The following is a 17030-nucleotide window of genomic DNA, read 5'->3' as shown; positions in this document are numbered from 1 at the left end:
ACTGCAGGGGTTTACAACCTTTTTACCTTGGCTTGCATGTAAGAAAACCTGAGACCTCTTACAACAACCTACCTCAGCCCAGCCCAGGGATTTACACAAAACAAGGAAGAAATTGATCTTATAAATTGTTTTCTCTGCAAAGTTTTAATTATACTGTACATGTTTGATTATGATCTTATTTTTAACATGGGCAAATCTACATAATTCCAACAATCTTACAGCCTTAGAGCAGGCTCACGTACCAACTTTGATCTTTGGTGCACCTTGAGGGGGCGTGGGCGTGTTTGGATGTTGGGAACCATAGCCTTATTAAACATGTATGATGTTGGTAACAATTTAAATTTAAGGCTGAAAAGCTCTTTTTAATATTTGCAGCTCAAGATCTAGAACATCTCAGATGTTTATGTTAATGTTATGTAATTCAGAAATAATCAAATGCATGAAAAAACTGTGCCACAGTCACCAAAATCAGGCCACTGGAAATTTAGACAATCATTACACTATGACTGAAAGTTGGGGTGCTACAGTATATCATACACCAATAACCGATTCTAATCAGAGGCTTTAATTAGAGCGAATCTGCGAATACTGTGTTGGATTAATCAATGTGCGATATTTCTAGCTCCGATCATACGTCCTGGCTTGACTCAAATGGTCCGTACACTTTATTGAGCCTCAGTAAAAATTCAGACTTTCTGATCAGTTTGGAATTCATTGGTTGTCTTGGCAACACAGCAGACGGATCTGTTTGATGCCTTATCGGGAAATTGCACTGAAAAATGGCAACATGCATTAAACAAAAGTGCTGCCAATCAAACTTGTGAATCAAACTGAAAAAATAAAAAAACCTCCAGTTAAACAGAGTTCAAACAAACTTTTGATTATCTGCTTTTCATCTAGGCGTTTTTCTTTTTTAATCAGAAAAATCATTCAATGTAGAAGAATTCTACAGCAACCAAGTGAAACGCAGTGTGCGAGCATAAGCCTGTCTGTTTTCTCTGCAGCTTCAGTAAGATTTAAATGTACAACATTTGTAGATAAGGGAGAGCCATGGTAGTCACGGTCCATTGATAATCATTTCAAGTCAGGCAAGATTCAAAAGAAGAAGGAAAAAAAAAACATAGCATGTCTAAGGCCACGTGAACAGCTTCAATACGTCCTGGTGCATAACGAGATGAACGGGACTTTTTCAAAAGAAGTTTCGATGGTGGTGGAGAGCCATGTCTGAAGACTTCAGCATACTCAACTAGGAGCCCATGGCTGTGCAAAGAAGGGATCGGCTTTGCAGCTTTACAGGCTTGCACGATCATGAGGAAAAACAGAAACGGCATGTTCTGATCCTTATTTTCGAAGAGAAATAAGATGTAGGTGGCACAAGATGGTACCATTTAAATAAACTGAGGGTTGAAGATGCGATACTTGGCATAAATTGCCAGTAATGGCTAACTACAGGCTTGTTGGCTAAGTGTGTGTTTGGACGTTAAGTTTACACAGCTGCTGTGTGCAAATGCGTGTGGCAAATGAAGCCTCTGGACAATGTCCATAAGTATTTAATACAGAAGGCGTTAAGATCTGGTGAATGTGCCAGTCATAGCTTATTATTTACACCATCATCTCTTTAGTGGCCACTAATATCTGGATTTAAATATTTAATTAGTTGGTAAAAGTCAGGAGAATACACATTCTGATACAACAGCAGGTGACAGCATGCACCTACTGGAGAAGCGTTGTGAACCGACTTTAAACACGAAAAGAAGAGAACAAGGAAGTTAACCTTTGCGTTATGCCGAATATTAGTCAAGTTGAAGTCAGTGCAATTATAATATTTTTCCCCCCAAAAAAAGTCAAAAGCAATGCTCTGGCTTTTACGTCATCAGCTATGGCTTTGTAGGTCAGAGGATGAAATGGTCATGAGCTACACGCTAAACAGAGACTGTACTTCTGTTCTCCCATATCTGATTCGATCCATGCCTTAGTACACTGTACCGTTGTCACAACCACCTTTTTCAAAGTGGCAACAATTCTTGAGAGTAAAGCAATCGTGTTCTCACCGGTTAAAATGAACCAGAGTTTGGGGTCAAGTGTTCTCGGAAACAATAATGGGCCCTAATATGAAAACGCCTTAAATTATTCAAGTTTTTCCTACAATGTTACTGCCAATATTTCACTTTTTTAATACCTTCATGCACCAGTTAGCCAGCTAACATTGGTGGAGCCGTGACTCGTATAAAGACAAACTGTCGATTCAATTTGATTTCTGCCCATTTCCGATTTGACCAACAAAACATGTGGTCCATTTAATTGGACGGCTCTAAGCATTACCTTGCCTGGCAGGATTTCTGCAACATACTGTATTTGTACTCCGTAGCCATAAATCTTCATAATCTTCACTCCAAAAGATAGACAGTTTGCTATCAAGTGTGAATTAAGGTTAACTCATTTCATTCTTGGCACAAGATCTGGTGCAGTGTGTAAGGGAACTATCGTGTGCATGTGTGAGCCATGGTACAGTATATAAACGCCCTAATGAGCAAATCCTTCAGAGCCAACAGACTGAGCCCCATTACAGAGGGCGAACTGCTGTGGAGCAGGTTCCAGCTGTGTTTATGCTCCCCTGCGGTGTACGGCACACATGTGTGGCACTCTGTAATGAAGACGCCGGTTTAGACACGCCTGCTCTCCTCTACTGCATTCACTCTTGAAGGAACCACATGCTGCTCTCCATCACTGCTTGAGAGATAAAGTGGTGCTTACAGATGGAAATCAGATCCAACACCCTCTCAAGCTCCTGCTCGCATTGATTGGTCCTGAAAGACAGATACTTTCACCGAGTCTCCTTCGGGAAAGGTTCTGGCTCTGGATAAATAAAGAAGCTTAAATTTGGAACTCTAATTCAGGATCAGGTTGCTGGATTTCAGGAACAGCACTTCTACTAGGTTTGGGGTCAATTTGATTTACTCAGACTATGAATTTATTCAATATATTTACCTTCTTAAAACACTACGGGAAAAGGACTGGCTCCATTGGTGACTCCTGTAATTCTTTTACAAGTAGTTTAACACATTGTAATTTGTCATACCAGTTGAATAAGGGGAAGGAATATACCATGTGAGAAATAGGGCACATGGGGATGCTGTCATAGAAACATAACCAACAGCTACGTGTACATGGAAAATAGTTATTTATTGCAGTTAAAATTTACATTTACATGATCAAAGCGTTTAATCTCTTTATATATATATAATTTTTTTTATTGTAAATTTTTTTCTTGTTATATTTTAAATAAATATAACAGAAGAATGTTTATTTAGGTCAGGTCAAGAATGCAGTCGTATGTATAATTGGATGATGCATCATCAGTTTCCTTCATGGCAACTCATGTCACCTACTGCTACCATCACATGGGCCAGCAGAAAGAGTATATCTATTCTAACAAGAAAGAAACAATCAGATCAAGTGTTTAAATGGCTATTAAAATTAGGCCGGCTCAAACCAGACTGTTCTGATTGATGCATGATTCATGGCCGATGCATGAAAAAACATGAGGCATATTTTTTTTTCTGGCTGGGTTATTATGCCGATTATTATTATTATACAGTATAATAATAATAATAATAATAATAATAATAATAATTGCTCCTGTTATTACATAATTTACATAATGTTTAGATTCTATAAATCTGCTTTGCGACAATGACCATTCTTAAACGCACTATACAGGTAGTCCCTATACAGATATGTTAATGGTTTTTGGTGTTCATTTACATTTAGGCATTTGGCAGACGCTCTTATCCAGAGCGACTTACAATTTATTTATTTATTTTTTAAAAATCTCATAACACATCAGAGCAGTTGAGGGTTAACGGCCTTGCTCAAGGGCCCAACAGCGGCAACTTGGTGGTTGTGGGGTTTGAACCTGGGGTTCTTCCGAACCGTAGTCCACTGCCTTATCCACTGAGCTTCCCCTGGCCCCCATATTACTGCTGATTGGTGTATAGTGATTCTTTTACTAGCCTGTCTTGCCATGGAACAGAAAAACTGCAAATTCTAACATCCTTCATTGTGACAAAGCACAGTTGATACCCGAAAAAGCGAATTGTATCGAATAGACAGTCTACCTACAGTAGGACGCACAGTTCTAACTGGTACACAGTGTACCAATGTTGGAGACTTTTTTTTTAAATGTTAAATAAATTTCTTACTTTTACAGCATTTGGTGACCACCCTTATCTAGAGCAACTTACATTTTTATCTTATTACTGTATACATCTGAGCAGTTAAGGGTTAGGGGCCTTACTGTGGGGCCCAACAGTGGTAACTTGGTGGTGGTGGGGTTTGATCCAGGAACCTTCAGAACCATAGGCCAATGCCTTAACCACTGAGTTACCCCTGATTAAAATAATTATATATATATATATATATATATATATATATATATATATATTTTTTTTTTTTTATTTTTTTAATTAAACCTACACATTTTTTTGTAATCCATTAGTGTGAATAGAAGGCTCAGTGCAAGTTGTAATTATCCTGAAAACGGGTTAGAACGAGAATGTTATTATAATCCCGTCATTTGCCTTATTGACATTATGTCATGGTCATGGTGTTGTACAAAGTTACCCAGCAACTTCTGACCAATCAGATTCAAGAATTTAAATTGATGTAGTATGGCTTTGAATATAGACTTAAAAAAAAAACATATTCACTATGTATAATAATCAAAATGAATAACAAATCTTATTAACGGTGTTAATGTAGTTATTAATGTGATTTTGTTTAAAAATAAACATCAAATAGTGCATCAGTTTAATGAGCTAAACAACATCCCGTCCCTGAACAGTTTATCATTTACCTGACACATGACATCAGATGCTTAGTGGAGAGAAATAGACTGATACCGTTCTGATAATCAATCACCGCCTGAGAGTTGTTTATGTCCTGCAGTCATTCTCCTGTGACTTCTGCTTTGTGTGCTCAGTCGGATTTTCTCCGCCCTCCCTTTCATCATGCTCCTATGATGGATATTTAACACACAGCAACAGAGGAGCAAAAGCCTTCCATCAGCTGGAGACTCAAGACTCAGCCAGATTTCACACTCCTCTATAATCAGTCAGCTGAAACCAAGACCGTAAGACTTAATTATACACGCAGGTCTTGTTTTAGAGCCATCCGTCTGAGCCCCAATGAGGCCTGAGATTCATGCTACAGAGAAAGATTAGGATCAGGGCTCCAGTGATTCATGCAAAAAGTGCTGACCGCCAAATGAACCAACAAATGCTAAATCAAATGCACACGTTACTACTTTACACACAGGAAACAAAATAAAGTGTATCTGGTTTCTGCTTTGTTTTTAGATTTTCTTTTCATCAGCACAGTTTGAGTTTGGGTTTATGGCACGTTAAGTTAAAAACAGTTGGGACCCAGACGACCACACATTGATTGGACATTCAGGCACAAATTAGCTTTTTTCGAGTTTAATTCAGATTCTGTGACTTTACATTCACTGCATTATGTTTTATCCATTATGCTGCGTGTAGCAGAACAATGGCCTATCAGACTTTATATAAATGCTTGTCGAGGACCCGTCTGGCCAGATGGCCTCTAGTTCATAATTCATCTCGGTTATGCTCGCAGTGGATATACCCTATATTACCAAAGATATGCAAACATCTGACCATTACACCCATATTAACATGATTGTCCAAAATGCATAAATGTATCATATGGGCATTTACAGGTTAACAGTTAGTTTCCGTCTGATGGGACGACAGGCATTCCACAAGTGATGATATAGAGAGTATAACAGCACTGGGATGTTTAAAACAAATCTGAATACAACCTCGGATCAAGGGCACTACTTAGTATGGGGAATAAGGGACTATCTTTCCATTTTACACTGTTTGGGATTTACCCCAGGACCCCAGAAGTTAGCTGATATTCTAAAGCGAAATAAGTGAAAATATAAAGTAAATCGCTTATCAGGATTATCCTCCACCTTCAGGTTCTGCTGTTGTTCTGTATATCAGCAGGGCTGTGATGCCTTCCATACTGATATTCAGTACAACAGGATGACCTCAAGCTTGATATTGCTTATGTATTAACTTTAAATGCATGTAATATATCATCATATATTTCTTTAAAAAATGTGCACCATATGTAAAAACTGGTCCTGGAAATTGATGTTTTCCAGCTGGCGAATTACAATCCTAGAGCACGAAGGTAAGATTTGAACATACTGTCATGTTCGTTTAGCAAAAGATTTTGCTTACATATAAAATAAAAAAAAGAAAGATTTTTAATCACAATATATCACACTAGAGCACACCAGGAAACAGAGCCCATGCAACATGATGCCCAGCCATGCAATCAAGCTTACTTTTACTGCACAGTAGGATAATTAATTGGATTAAATTTGGTTTTCACTCCAACCACTGCCTGGACATTTTCACACAAATGGTTGGATTTTTTTTTTTTTTTTGTCCACTAAGCTAAAAGAGTGAATTAAGCCCAGAGCATTATTTGTAGATGGTTGTAGGAGGCTGATGAATAGAAAGCACAGACATTGTCTTGAGCCAGAGCTTTAAAAGTCACTTCATTACGAAAGCTATTTCGCCTCTGGGGCCGTTTACACCCCTGGTTCAATTTCTAAACGCTAAAAGCTGCCACAATTTAATCTGATGTGAGTGATATTCTTAACATCTACCAAACTTAACCAATAAAAGAGGCTGTTTTCTATAATTAACCACGTTTCACCAGGATACACATCCTAATCAGTCCTGGTTAGATGGTTTCTTTTACCCATTTTTCCATGTTTAATAGAAACCATTATAAAATTCTAAATTATATAAAAAAAATGCTTTGCTTTCAAATAGATAACCAATAACAGAGTCATGGTAGGGAAGGATAGTGGAGGGCAACTGCAGTGCTTTTCTTTCATGCTACATGATTAAATAAAAAATCTTAATAATCATTGACTACATTTATGAAATTAATTGCTTGACTTAATAAAAAGTCAGTTGAAATTCAGATTTCAATTCAATTCTATTTCTATAGACATTTTAATGATAGACGTGGTTGCATAGCACCTTGACAGAAATAAAAATTCTGGATATATATTGCGAAATGTGCAATTTATTTTAACGTTATCAGTTAATCCCTCCTGAGCAGGACACCAGCTAAGGTGGCAAGAGGAAACCTTGATAGGAACCAGACAAGTAGCTACGTTCAAGTATGACCCACTGCACAAAGGATCTACTTCCTGTTACCATTGATGCTATAGCCGAACCTAAACAATTGTTTCCTTATCAGTCTCCCACAGATTGTTTTGGTATAAAGAACCCGGACTCTGAACGTTCACCATCCAGGTTCTGGTTTTTATTGTAGGAATAATGTCTAATGTCTTAGAATGAGCGTAATTAAATTACAAGTCTGCCATCTATTTGCAGTAAAGCTATAACTATACCATTCAACGCTAAAACTAGCATGAATCTGACAGGTTTGGCCTTGATACTAAGTCCATAACATGCATAAACCTCTACCTTCACCATACTCCAATGTTTAATTGATACATGTCCTGTATGCCATCAAGCTATTGTTTTACACCCTGTTTTTATACTGTAGATTACTCTTTTAAAGAAATGCAATAAAAAAGAAAAAAAAAAGAAAAGATAAGAAGGAATTTCAGCCTCCTTGCATTTTTTGACGCTGACTAGTGTTCTTGTAAGCATCTGTTTATTGATGGCTATCCTGATGCAAAGAAAAGAATGTCGCACCATGCACTGTGTCTTAAAACCGTTTATAGTAGCTTTAAGCATAAAGGCTTCAAAGATAAGAAGGAAATGAATCAATAAAATCCACTTCGATTCTCAGACTCCTCAAACAACAAGGGGTGGTTTGTTTCCTCATTTGTGAATCAAATTTGTGATTGCGGAGATCATTTTTATTAGTTAGCCTTGACAATCAGACAGTGGGAATCACAGCTACAGTATTTGTAATAGGAAAAATAAAAGCATTTAAATACACATGGTGTGACATGCAAGAACTCAAAGGACTGGGACTAAAGGCATGTGTGGTCATAAGACAATCAATTGTTATTGAGACTCATCAGGGAAAAAAGGCTTCATTTGCTACAGAGCATAAAGATTGGCCTTTGAAACAACGGAAAAACATCACAGCCTGATGAGTGCTGATTGACCCTATTCCAGAGAGATAGGCACATCAGGGTAAGACGGGACGCGCATGAAGAGATGCACATCCCATGCATACTGTCCACTGTACAAGCCTCTGGAGGCAGTGTTATGATCTGGGGTTGCTTTAGTTGGTCAGGTCTAGACTCAGCATTGTTTTGTGGCAGAATCCTGACCATAAAAATAATGTCTTTGGGATGTGCTTTTTTTTTTTTTTTTTTTTGGGTGTTTTCACATTAGGGTCCTGGGATCATTTCCCGAGAACGATTAAATTATGAACCTATGTCTTCTTCATTTTAATCAGTGAGAATCAACTGACGACCTGTACTTAATGACCAGGTTATTACATCTATGGAGTCTTTCCTACCTGATGGCACAGACATATTCTCACTCACACACTCATTTATCATCCATACCGCTTTATCCTGTATACAGGGTGGCGGAGACCTGGAACCTATCCCAGGAGACCACAAGGCAGGGTACACCCCGGACAGGGAGCCAATTCAGGGCAAACACACACACACTCATTTACAGGCAATTTTGGAATGCCAATTAGCCTATTCTGCATGTCTTTGGACTGAGAGATGAACCCAGACCCTGGTGGTGCAAAGTGACCCTGCTAACCACTGAGCCACTGTGCCGCACCAGGCAGCATATGATAGTATAACAACTGACTTTAATTCTATGTCCCTGATTCTGGAAAATTGTCTATCATGCTGTTCATGCTAATTAATCCACCTAGTAAAAATGTTCTACCATTATCCAAGTCGTATACTCTGAATTGTTTTGGCTCATGTCCTTCACACTACACCAAATGTCTTTTAATGAGAATTTTTTTTTCTTCATGTAAACATGTCACCAGTTGGAAAACAGATAATTAAACAAATGACTTTTTTTTTTTTTTTTAATAAACATCTGCTTATAAAAAAAGCCTATTAGCGTATAGATCAAAATAAGTGTGTGCCTGTACTGGAATGCCTGCGTTGAAATACCAACAACTGGCCATATATTTTCTATAAAATGCTGTCAGAGTCGTGTTTGTCCCTTTGCAACTAACTGGAAAATTCTAACAGACGGACGTAAAGGACGTATTCATCAAACACTAAGCCGATCTGTTCTACTTCTCCACTCCGGGAAAGTGTTATTGATCCCATGAGAGTCCCTTTGTCTCCAGTGGGAGAGGAATTTATTAATAAACACCAGGCAGCCAGATGAATTCACGCTGATTAATTGGCAAACCCTGAAATAACTTATGATGCGTACAACAGGAGCAGGATGTGGCATGAGCCAGCACAAAGCTGCCTGTGTATGGCATGGCATTAGGATTCAGAACACAGGTGAGTAAATAGTAGTATTTGTTTTTTAATGACCTCAAATAGTATTGAAATGTCAGTTAAAATGACAGCCTGAAATATTCACGTTGAATAAAATGAGAGTTTAGGCCTCGAAGGGCTTATATCGTACATGGCTTCAAGCATATTAATTCAACTTCCATCACTTTACACTGAGTGAAACAAAAGGACGTTGCTGTTACACTTCAGTCGCTCACTTAGCAATGAAATATCATCCCTCACTTCCTCCTCGGCGTGACGGCGTCTGTCACGAAACAGCTGCAAGTGAATTTCCTGATGGACGAAAAGTGCAACGTATACTCATAGGCTTTATATCTCCTGTGTAAACCCTTTATGGACATACTTTTCTGTTATCCACCATCAGAAATAAGAAATAAAACAGTTCTGTTACCACTTACCTTATAATAACTGTACACAGTCACTCCCTTACCTCTCTTTTAAATTTAATAAAAGAACAATTACAACTTGTCATGGTATATAGAGAACCCTGGAAAGTGCAAACTCCTCTGGTGGACACTCTCTTATTAAGAAAAAGGGAGCAAAGTGCTGACACTTGAACACATTATTTTTGAAAAAAAAAAAACAAAAAAAAAACTCAAGAGCCATACTGTTTTTCTTAGCTGCTTTAAAAAAAAAACATCAGCATGCTCTGAGCAATCAAAGCCAAAAAAATTGCAACACTCTGGTTTAATGATTGTTGATAAGCATAGGATGCATAATATCGTTTCCTCTTACTTTAGCTCATCATTGGATGGCAAGCAGAGCTCGATAGTATGTAAAGCATTTCATCTACGGCTGACAAAAATCTACAAAAAGATACACACAGCAAAATCACCACTGTAGTAGGGTTGCAGTGGATCCGGAGCACAATCGTTCACATCTGGGGCATCTTAGAGTCACAAATCCAATTTAATTTAGGAGGAGAGAAACCTTGAGGAAACAATGAGAGATTGTGTGTAACTCACTGACAGCATCTGATCAGGTGTACGTTTCATGGTCGGGGAAAAAAAAAAAATATATATATATATATATACACACGATATATGGGCTTCTCAAAGTCCAGACTTCAGTCTTGATCTTAACTGCATTGCAATTCAATCCAGACGCAGCCCACACCTGAAACTACACTCACTTACTCACTCACTCGTCTATACCGCTTTATACGATTCATGGTCACAGGGGCCTGGAGCCTATCCCAGGAGACTTAGGGTACAAGGCGGGGTACACCCTGGATGGGGTGGCAATCCATTACAGGGCACATTCACACACTACAAGCAATTTGTAATCTGCAATTAACTCGGGGGAAACCCATCAAGCACAGGGGAAACATGCAAACTACATAAACACAGACCTCTAGGCGGGAATCAAACCCGGAGTCTGGACATGCAAGGCGCCAGTGCTAACCACTAAGCCACTGTGCCACACACCTCAAATTAGTAGTTCAATAATATAATGTGATCTATGTTTCCTACTGTAAAATCAAAACCCCAGGGTGTTAAACGTAATAAAATGTTAGTTAAAGTTAGATCATTAAGGCCACCCTGGCCTGAGATTAAGCCTAAATGTAATCATTGTCATGGCAACGTTGACAGCCGGCAAGTACATGAGAGAGTTCGTGGGTTAGCTAACAAGTGCCTGTTCAAAGACCTACTTACCTAAAGACTAACAGGCTTTTACATTCTGTAACGTGGGCACGTACAGCCTAAATTTAGCATCTTCCGTCAGTGAACATTACGTCCCCTGTGCGGTGAGGATGTCCTGATACAAATATGCAAAGGAAAGGTGTATGACCTCCGTCTCCATGTTTTTTTCATGCTTAAAGGATGGGAAGCACCTTAAGCACATTAAGGTTTCTTTCCCATCTTGTCCACAAATAAATTCAGTAGCAGAGCTACTACAAGAGAGTTTCGGTGCTGGAAATCCAATTATATTCTGCAACTTCCTCATCATCATGCTGCATGCTGCTCATGGCTGCTTAGCAATAGTAGATGCCACAGAAGCACAAGCTCCAGAGAGCTTTGGAAAGAAGGAGAAAGCAGCATGGCTGGCGTCTTCCACGTTTTTAGACGTGACATGTGAATGGCCCCTTAGGACGTCATATAATTTCAAAATCAATTTAAAATCACAGTGTCTTGTAGTGTTGTCCTTTAATGTCAGTTGTGACCTCTGAAGTAAGTGGATTATTTAGGCATCAAAACAAATAAACTTATTATTTTACAAACTTGCTTGTTTAGTATGTTTAGATATAAAAATCAATCAATGAAAGCTATTATTTTGTTAAAATTTCTCTTAAAACACTTTTTAATGTTAAAAGCTGGAGCCGTTTAGGTTCACAAGCAACAATTTGCACACAGTGTCATTTCTTTTGCACTTGGAACCTATTTTAAATGTTTCTGACACTTTAATCTATGTTGCTTCAAAGTTAAAGTTGCTTTGGTTTAAACATCTGACTGCAGTCACACAGTTGCATTTGTCTGCAAGGATCTGTTTTGTAATAGTGTACAGATAGTAAGAACAGTGTAGGATCATGTGGGAGAATAGTCAAAAACAAGGTAGGGTCGGTAGGGTCACAGGGTTAAATAGTCAAAATAGGTTGATGTCACAGCGTAGAAAAGTCAAACAAGGGGTTTTGGGTGGGTTAATCCAAATTAGGGTTAGGGTCACATGGTGGAAAAGTCTGATTAAGATAGGTTTAGGCCACGGGTAGCCCAGTGGTTTAGGCATTGGACTACGGTTCGGAAGATCCCAGGTTCAAACCCCACAACCACCATGTTGCCACTTTTGGGCCCTTGAGCAAGGCCCTTAACCCTCAACTGCTCAGATGTATAATGAGATAAAAAATGTTAGTCGCTCTGGATAAGAGCATCTGCCAAATGCCTAAATGTACAGTAAATGTAGAGGGTAGAATAGTCCAAACAGGGTTGGGTCACAGGTTTGAATAGTCAAAGCAGGGTAGGCTCATAGGCTTTAATAGTCTAAACAATGTACTGTAGGTTCAGATAGTAGGATAGTTAAAATAAGGTAGGATCACAGGTAAGAATAGTAGCAACAGGGTAGAAAAGTCAAAACAGGGTCACAGGGTAGGACAGTCAAAACAGGGTACGGTCACAGGGTAGGACATTGATTGAGATAATTAAAATAGGGTTGTGTTACAGGGTCCGATAGTCAATACAAGGTACAGTAGTATTGACTTGTGTATTTGCCCTTTGTATGATAAACACTTTTTTATATTATACTTGATTTGTGCATGATTCGCATGGTTACTGTAAATAGTTTTTTAGCCAAATATTTTATATGTAGATCACATTTGATAGTGTCCTCTAAAAAAGCTCAAATAAAACTCTTATTAGACACTCACTTTTTTTGAACGTGTCAGCTTTATATCTACATGTAAATGAGGACTCTGCTCACATTTCCGTAAAGGAGCACCAGCGAAGTTGGACCTAGTGACATTTACAAATCACTATTAATTGATGCCGGAAAGACAATTAATCCAATTTTAAAGAATCTGATTTAAATTGTGTTTTACACACAGAACAACTATAGCAATACTTAGAAGATTAATCTTTGGCATCAGATAATTAATTAAATGTCTTGGAGGCAGAAATTTAAATCCTGAAGTTAAAACATGCATTTAACCTTTGGCTGCCCTTAATTTCCATTACTGTCATAGTAGACAAGTGGACTCGGATTTTATCATTTCATATTTAGCCTAACAAGGATAGGGTAACCCAAACAGGGTAGTATTGCAGGGTAGGATAGTCAAAACAGGGTGGGGTATTATTTTCAAGACCAAATAAAACAGATAAACAGAATAAATCTAATGCCATTTCCTATTTTATAGTATTTATATGAAATATTATTATTTTATCCACCTGAGGAAATAAGCTCTTCCTAAGCAGAACTCTAGAAGCTAAAAAAAAATGTTTGAACCTTGAGTGTATCAGGCAAAATGATATAAAAAACATATTACTTTTATCCTCGTAAGCTACAGGCCAAGGGTGATTCTCTTAACTCTACTTGCTCAAAATAGTGTTCTAAATGGTGCAGATTAAATAATCATTTTTACAGAAACAGATGGGTGTAACAATTCATCCATTTTATTGATGCATTAGGCACTGCCCTCTCTATTCTGTAAATGGCAAACCCAAGCCACCATATGTAGCCGTCACTATGCAAAGAAAATGCATCCTCAGCTCAACACTCTGTCAAAGACCGGGCTGAAATAAACACTGACAAGAGCGAAATGTTATTTCCCAACTAGGGTTATCAATAAAGAGGACAGAGAGAAACAATATCAAAGCAGCTGAAAGAGACACATAAAGAAAGGGATATTTCAGACAGTAATACAGCTCGTACAGCAGGCATGTCCTAGAAACATGATTATGTCTAGTCTAACTGCTGATTCTACTCCACATGTGCCTGGTTTTGTGTATACAATAGATGTGATGCTTGGCATTTACTGAGAAGTGAAACACTGCATTATGTTTTTCACGCTCTTAGAGAAAGAGTTGTTATAATCTAAGACACAGCCTCTGCACTGATGGGGAAATAGTCATTCATGCATCTATCTTCAGTAACCTCTTTATCCAGGTCAGGGATGCTTCAGCTCCAGAGTTTATCCTGGGAATACTGGAAATACAATTAGATCAGATGGCGGGTTATCACAAGCCACTATTCTCTGTTCACATAAGGAGACATTTAGAGGCATCAAATTATCTAACTGGCATAGGAGAACATTGGAGGACCATATAAAGACATAGACAATTGAGTATGAAATTATATAAATTATACACTATAAATATACAGTATGATAATTATCCATTATCTATATTTCTTATTCTCTGTCGGATCGCGTTGGCTGTAGCCTTTCCCTGGGAATGTGGGGCACAAAGCAGGGTACAGCTTTAATTTCATGCCAACCCATCACAAGGGCAAACAGAATGTTTTGAATTTTGAAATGCCAATCAGCCTTAAATGCAAAGTCATTTAACTGTAGGGGAAACTCACAAAGCAAGGGGAGAACATACAAACTCTATGCACACAGACTGTAGGGTTAGATTCGAACCCCCAACCATGGAGGTGCTAGGCAACAGTGCTATCCATTAAGCCATTATAAAATTGTCATGTATGCCATTCTGTTGTAATTGCCTTCATGAAAATGTCCTCGATCACCATCCATCCCCCCATTCAAGCCATTATAGCGAACAGTGGTTGATGCAAAAGGTCATTTCTGAGGACTCCAACCTTCTTGCCACATACAGGAACAGGCACACAGTAATATCTGGAAATGCCAATCAGACTACAAAGCATGTGTGTTGGACCGTTGGGAGGGGGAACCAGTGGAAACCCATCAAGCACAAGGAGAACATGCAAACTCCACAGACACAGATGAGGCATCGTCCTATCCTTTAAGCCATTAGATTTTTTTTTTTTGCCATTGTTGTAATTGGCATTAATAGCTTCCAATGTCCTTGATCACTATCCATATATCTATCCATTTAAGCCATTATATTGAACAATTGTTGATGCAATGACCTATGTTTTCATGCCAAAGGTCATTGCTGAGGACCCCAACCTTCTTGCTATATTTAGGAACAACACACATTAAAATCTGAAAATGCCAATCAGGCTACATACAATGCACGTGTGTTGGACTGCTGGGGGGGAAACCAGTATAAACCAACCAAGCACAGGGAGAACATGCAAACTCCAAGCACACACTAGGCAAGATTCAAACCTCCAACCCAGAAAGTGATACGTACAGTAACAGGGCTATCCTTTAAGCCATAATATAATTTTATGCCATTCGGTTTCACTTGTTGGCTTTATAAAAAAGTCCTTGACCACCATCCATCTCTCCATGCATTCAAGCCATTACAGCTAACAGTGGTCGATGCAAAAGGTCATTGCTGAGAACCCCAACCTTCTTGCAACTCACAGGAACAGACACACATTAATACACCGTGGGTGATCTGAAAATGCCAATCAACTACAGCGCATGTGTGTAGAACTGTGAGGGTGGTGGAGGGAACCAGAGGAAACCCACCAAGCACAAGGACAACTCGTAAAGAGGATGCGAGATTTAAACCGCCAACCCAATGGGAGCGAGACGGCACTGCTATGGAGTTGTGCCAGACGTTTAGATACTCAAATGATCATGATGATGAATGATATGGATAAATTAGTCTGTGACATCACTTTGCATGATGAGTGTGCTACTTTCCCCTGAAAAGATAAGCAGACAATGCTGAATTAGATAGATAGATAGATAGATAGATAGATAGATAGATAGATAGATAGACCTTACTATGAAGTCAAAATCATGGAATAATTGAATTTTTGTGATTCGATTTCTTTTCTCCCTGGCAATGAGGCTGCAGCCTAACACAGGATGGAAAGGAGAAGTGACACAAGCATTCAAGCACTCTTAGTCACCAACCTCACACTCTGTACCCCTAAAACAAGAGATCCATACAACTGTTGAAATAATAATAATAATAATAACAATAATAATAATGCAGTTGAAATAAGACAGTGAGACTGTGGCTCATTTACTGTACCTGAGCCTTGTGCTGCGGTCCGTCCTCAAGCTCCGTGACGCTGTTCATGATTCCCTTCAAAGCTCCTTCAGCAAAATTCTCCGAGATAACGGAACAAATAAAAAACAAACAAACCTAAAGAAAAAATAAATCCTCACGGACTGTCAAAAATATTCTTTATTCCCAACTTTTATTTAAATTTCTTTCCACTTCAGCAGCTATCTCTCTCTCTCTCTCTCACACACACAGACACACACACACAGGTCCACCAGAGAGAATCTCCTGCACCTGCTGAAGATCTGGCACACTCGTTTAAAAGAAGGGGGGAAAGCGGACTTCAAAAGATGAACACTATATACATTGTTTGAAAAATGATTGAAGATTAAAGATTAAAACGTTCGAGCGATGCGCGCGCCGCTTCTTCTCAAACAAATATTCCTGTGAGGAATGAAACTTCCTCTGTGTGAGAAGATCAAACAGATTTAAACCAAAAAACAGACGAAAATGTCGACATTCTGGTTCAGATATGTGTCCACAGCAGTGTTTCAGTTCGTATTCATCCTGTAGCATCCATGAGAGAGCGTGTGTATTCATTAAAATGTCTCTCTCTCTCTGTGTGTGTCTCGCTCTCTCATCACACTCGGCGTCTCTGTAGTGTGTGTGCGCGCGCGCTGAGTGAAGCGCCGAGCCGACACACAGCAGCAGCCCGGCTCCTCAACTGGGTTGCCAGATTGTACCGCCTCAGTCAGGGTGTTAAACAAACTCTACTCATGTCGCTAGGATGGAACAATTTCAAAGTCGGCCAAAACACAATATTGGTGTTGATTTGTTTATTTATTTGTACTTTTTTATGTTATACGTATACTTTAGTAAACGTGTTTGGCAAAATACAAATTCTGAAGTTTATGCTACATGGAAGTGACCAATCTTTCCTCCCTAAAATTTTT

General features: G+C 38.7%; 1 protein-coding gene across 1 annotated transcript in view; it reads right to left on the bottom strand.

Moving 5' to 3' along the window:
- Nucleotides 1-16699, bottom strand: part of LOC128529807 (fibrinogen C domain-containing protein 1-like) — a 112338-nt gene extending 95639 nt beyond the window's left edge. Inside the window, exon 1 of the mRNA XM_053503337.1 lies at nt 16105-16699. Coding sequence (XP_053359312.1) covers nt 16105-16152 — 48 coding nt within the window. The 5' untranslated portion in view covers nt 16153-16699. The remainder of the gene's footprint in view (nt 1-16104) is intronic.
- Nucleotides 16700-17030: the final 331 nt, after the last annotated feature.

The sequence above is a fragment of the Clarias gariepinus genome, chromosome 9 (assembly GCF_024256425.1).
Source record: "Clarias gariepinus isolate MV-2021 ecotype Netherlands chromosome 9, CGAR_prim_01v2, whole genome shotgun sequence".
Taxonomy (NCBI): Eukaryota; Metazoa; Chordata; class Actinopteri; order Siluriformes; family Clariidae; genus Clarias; species Clarias gariepinus.
The sequence above is the reverse complement of the archived record's forward strand: the minus strand, read 5'-3'. Positions and strand labels throughout refer to the sequence as shown.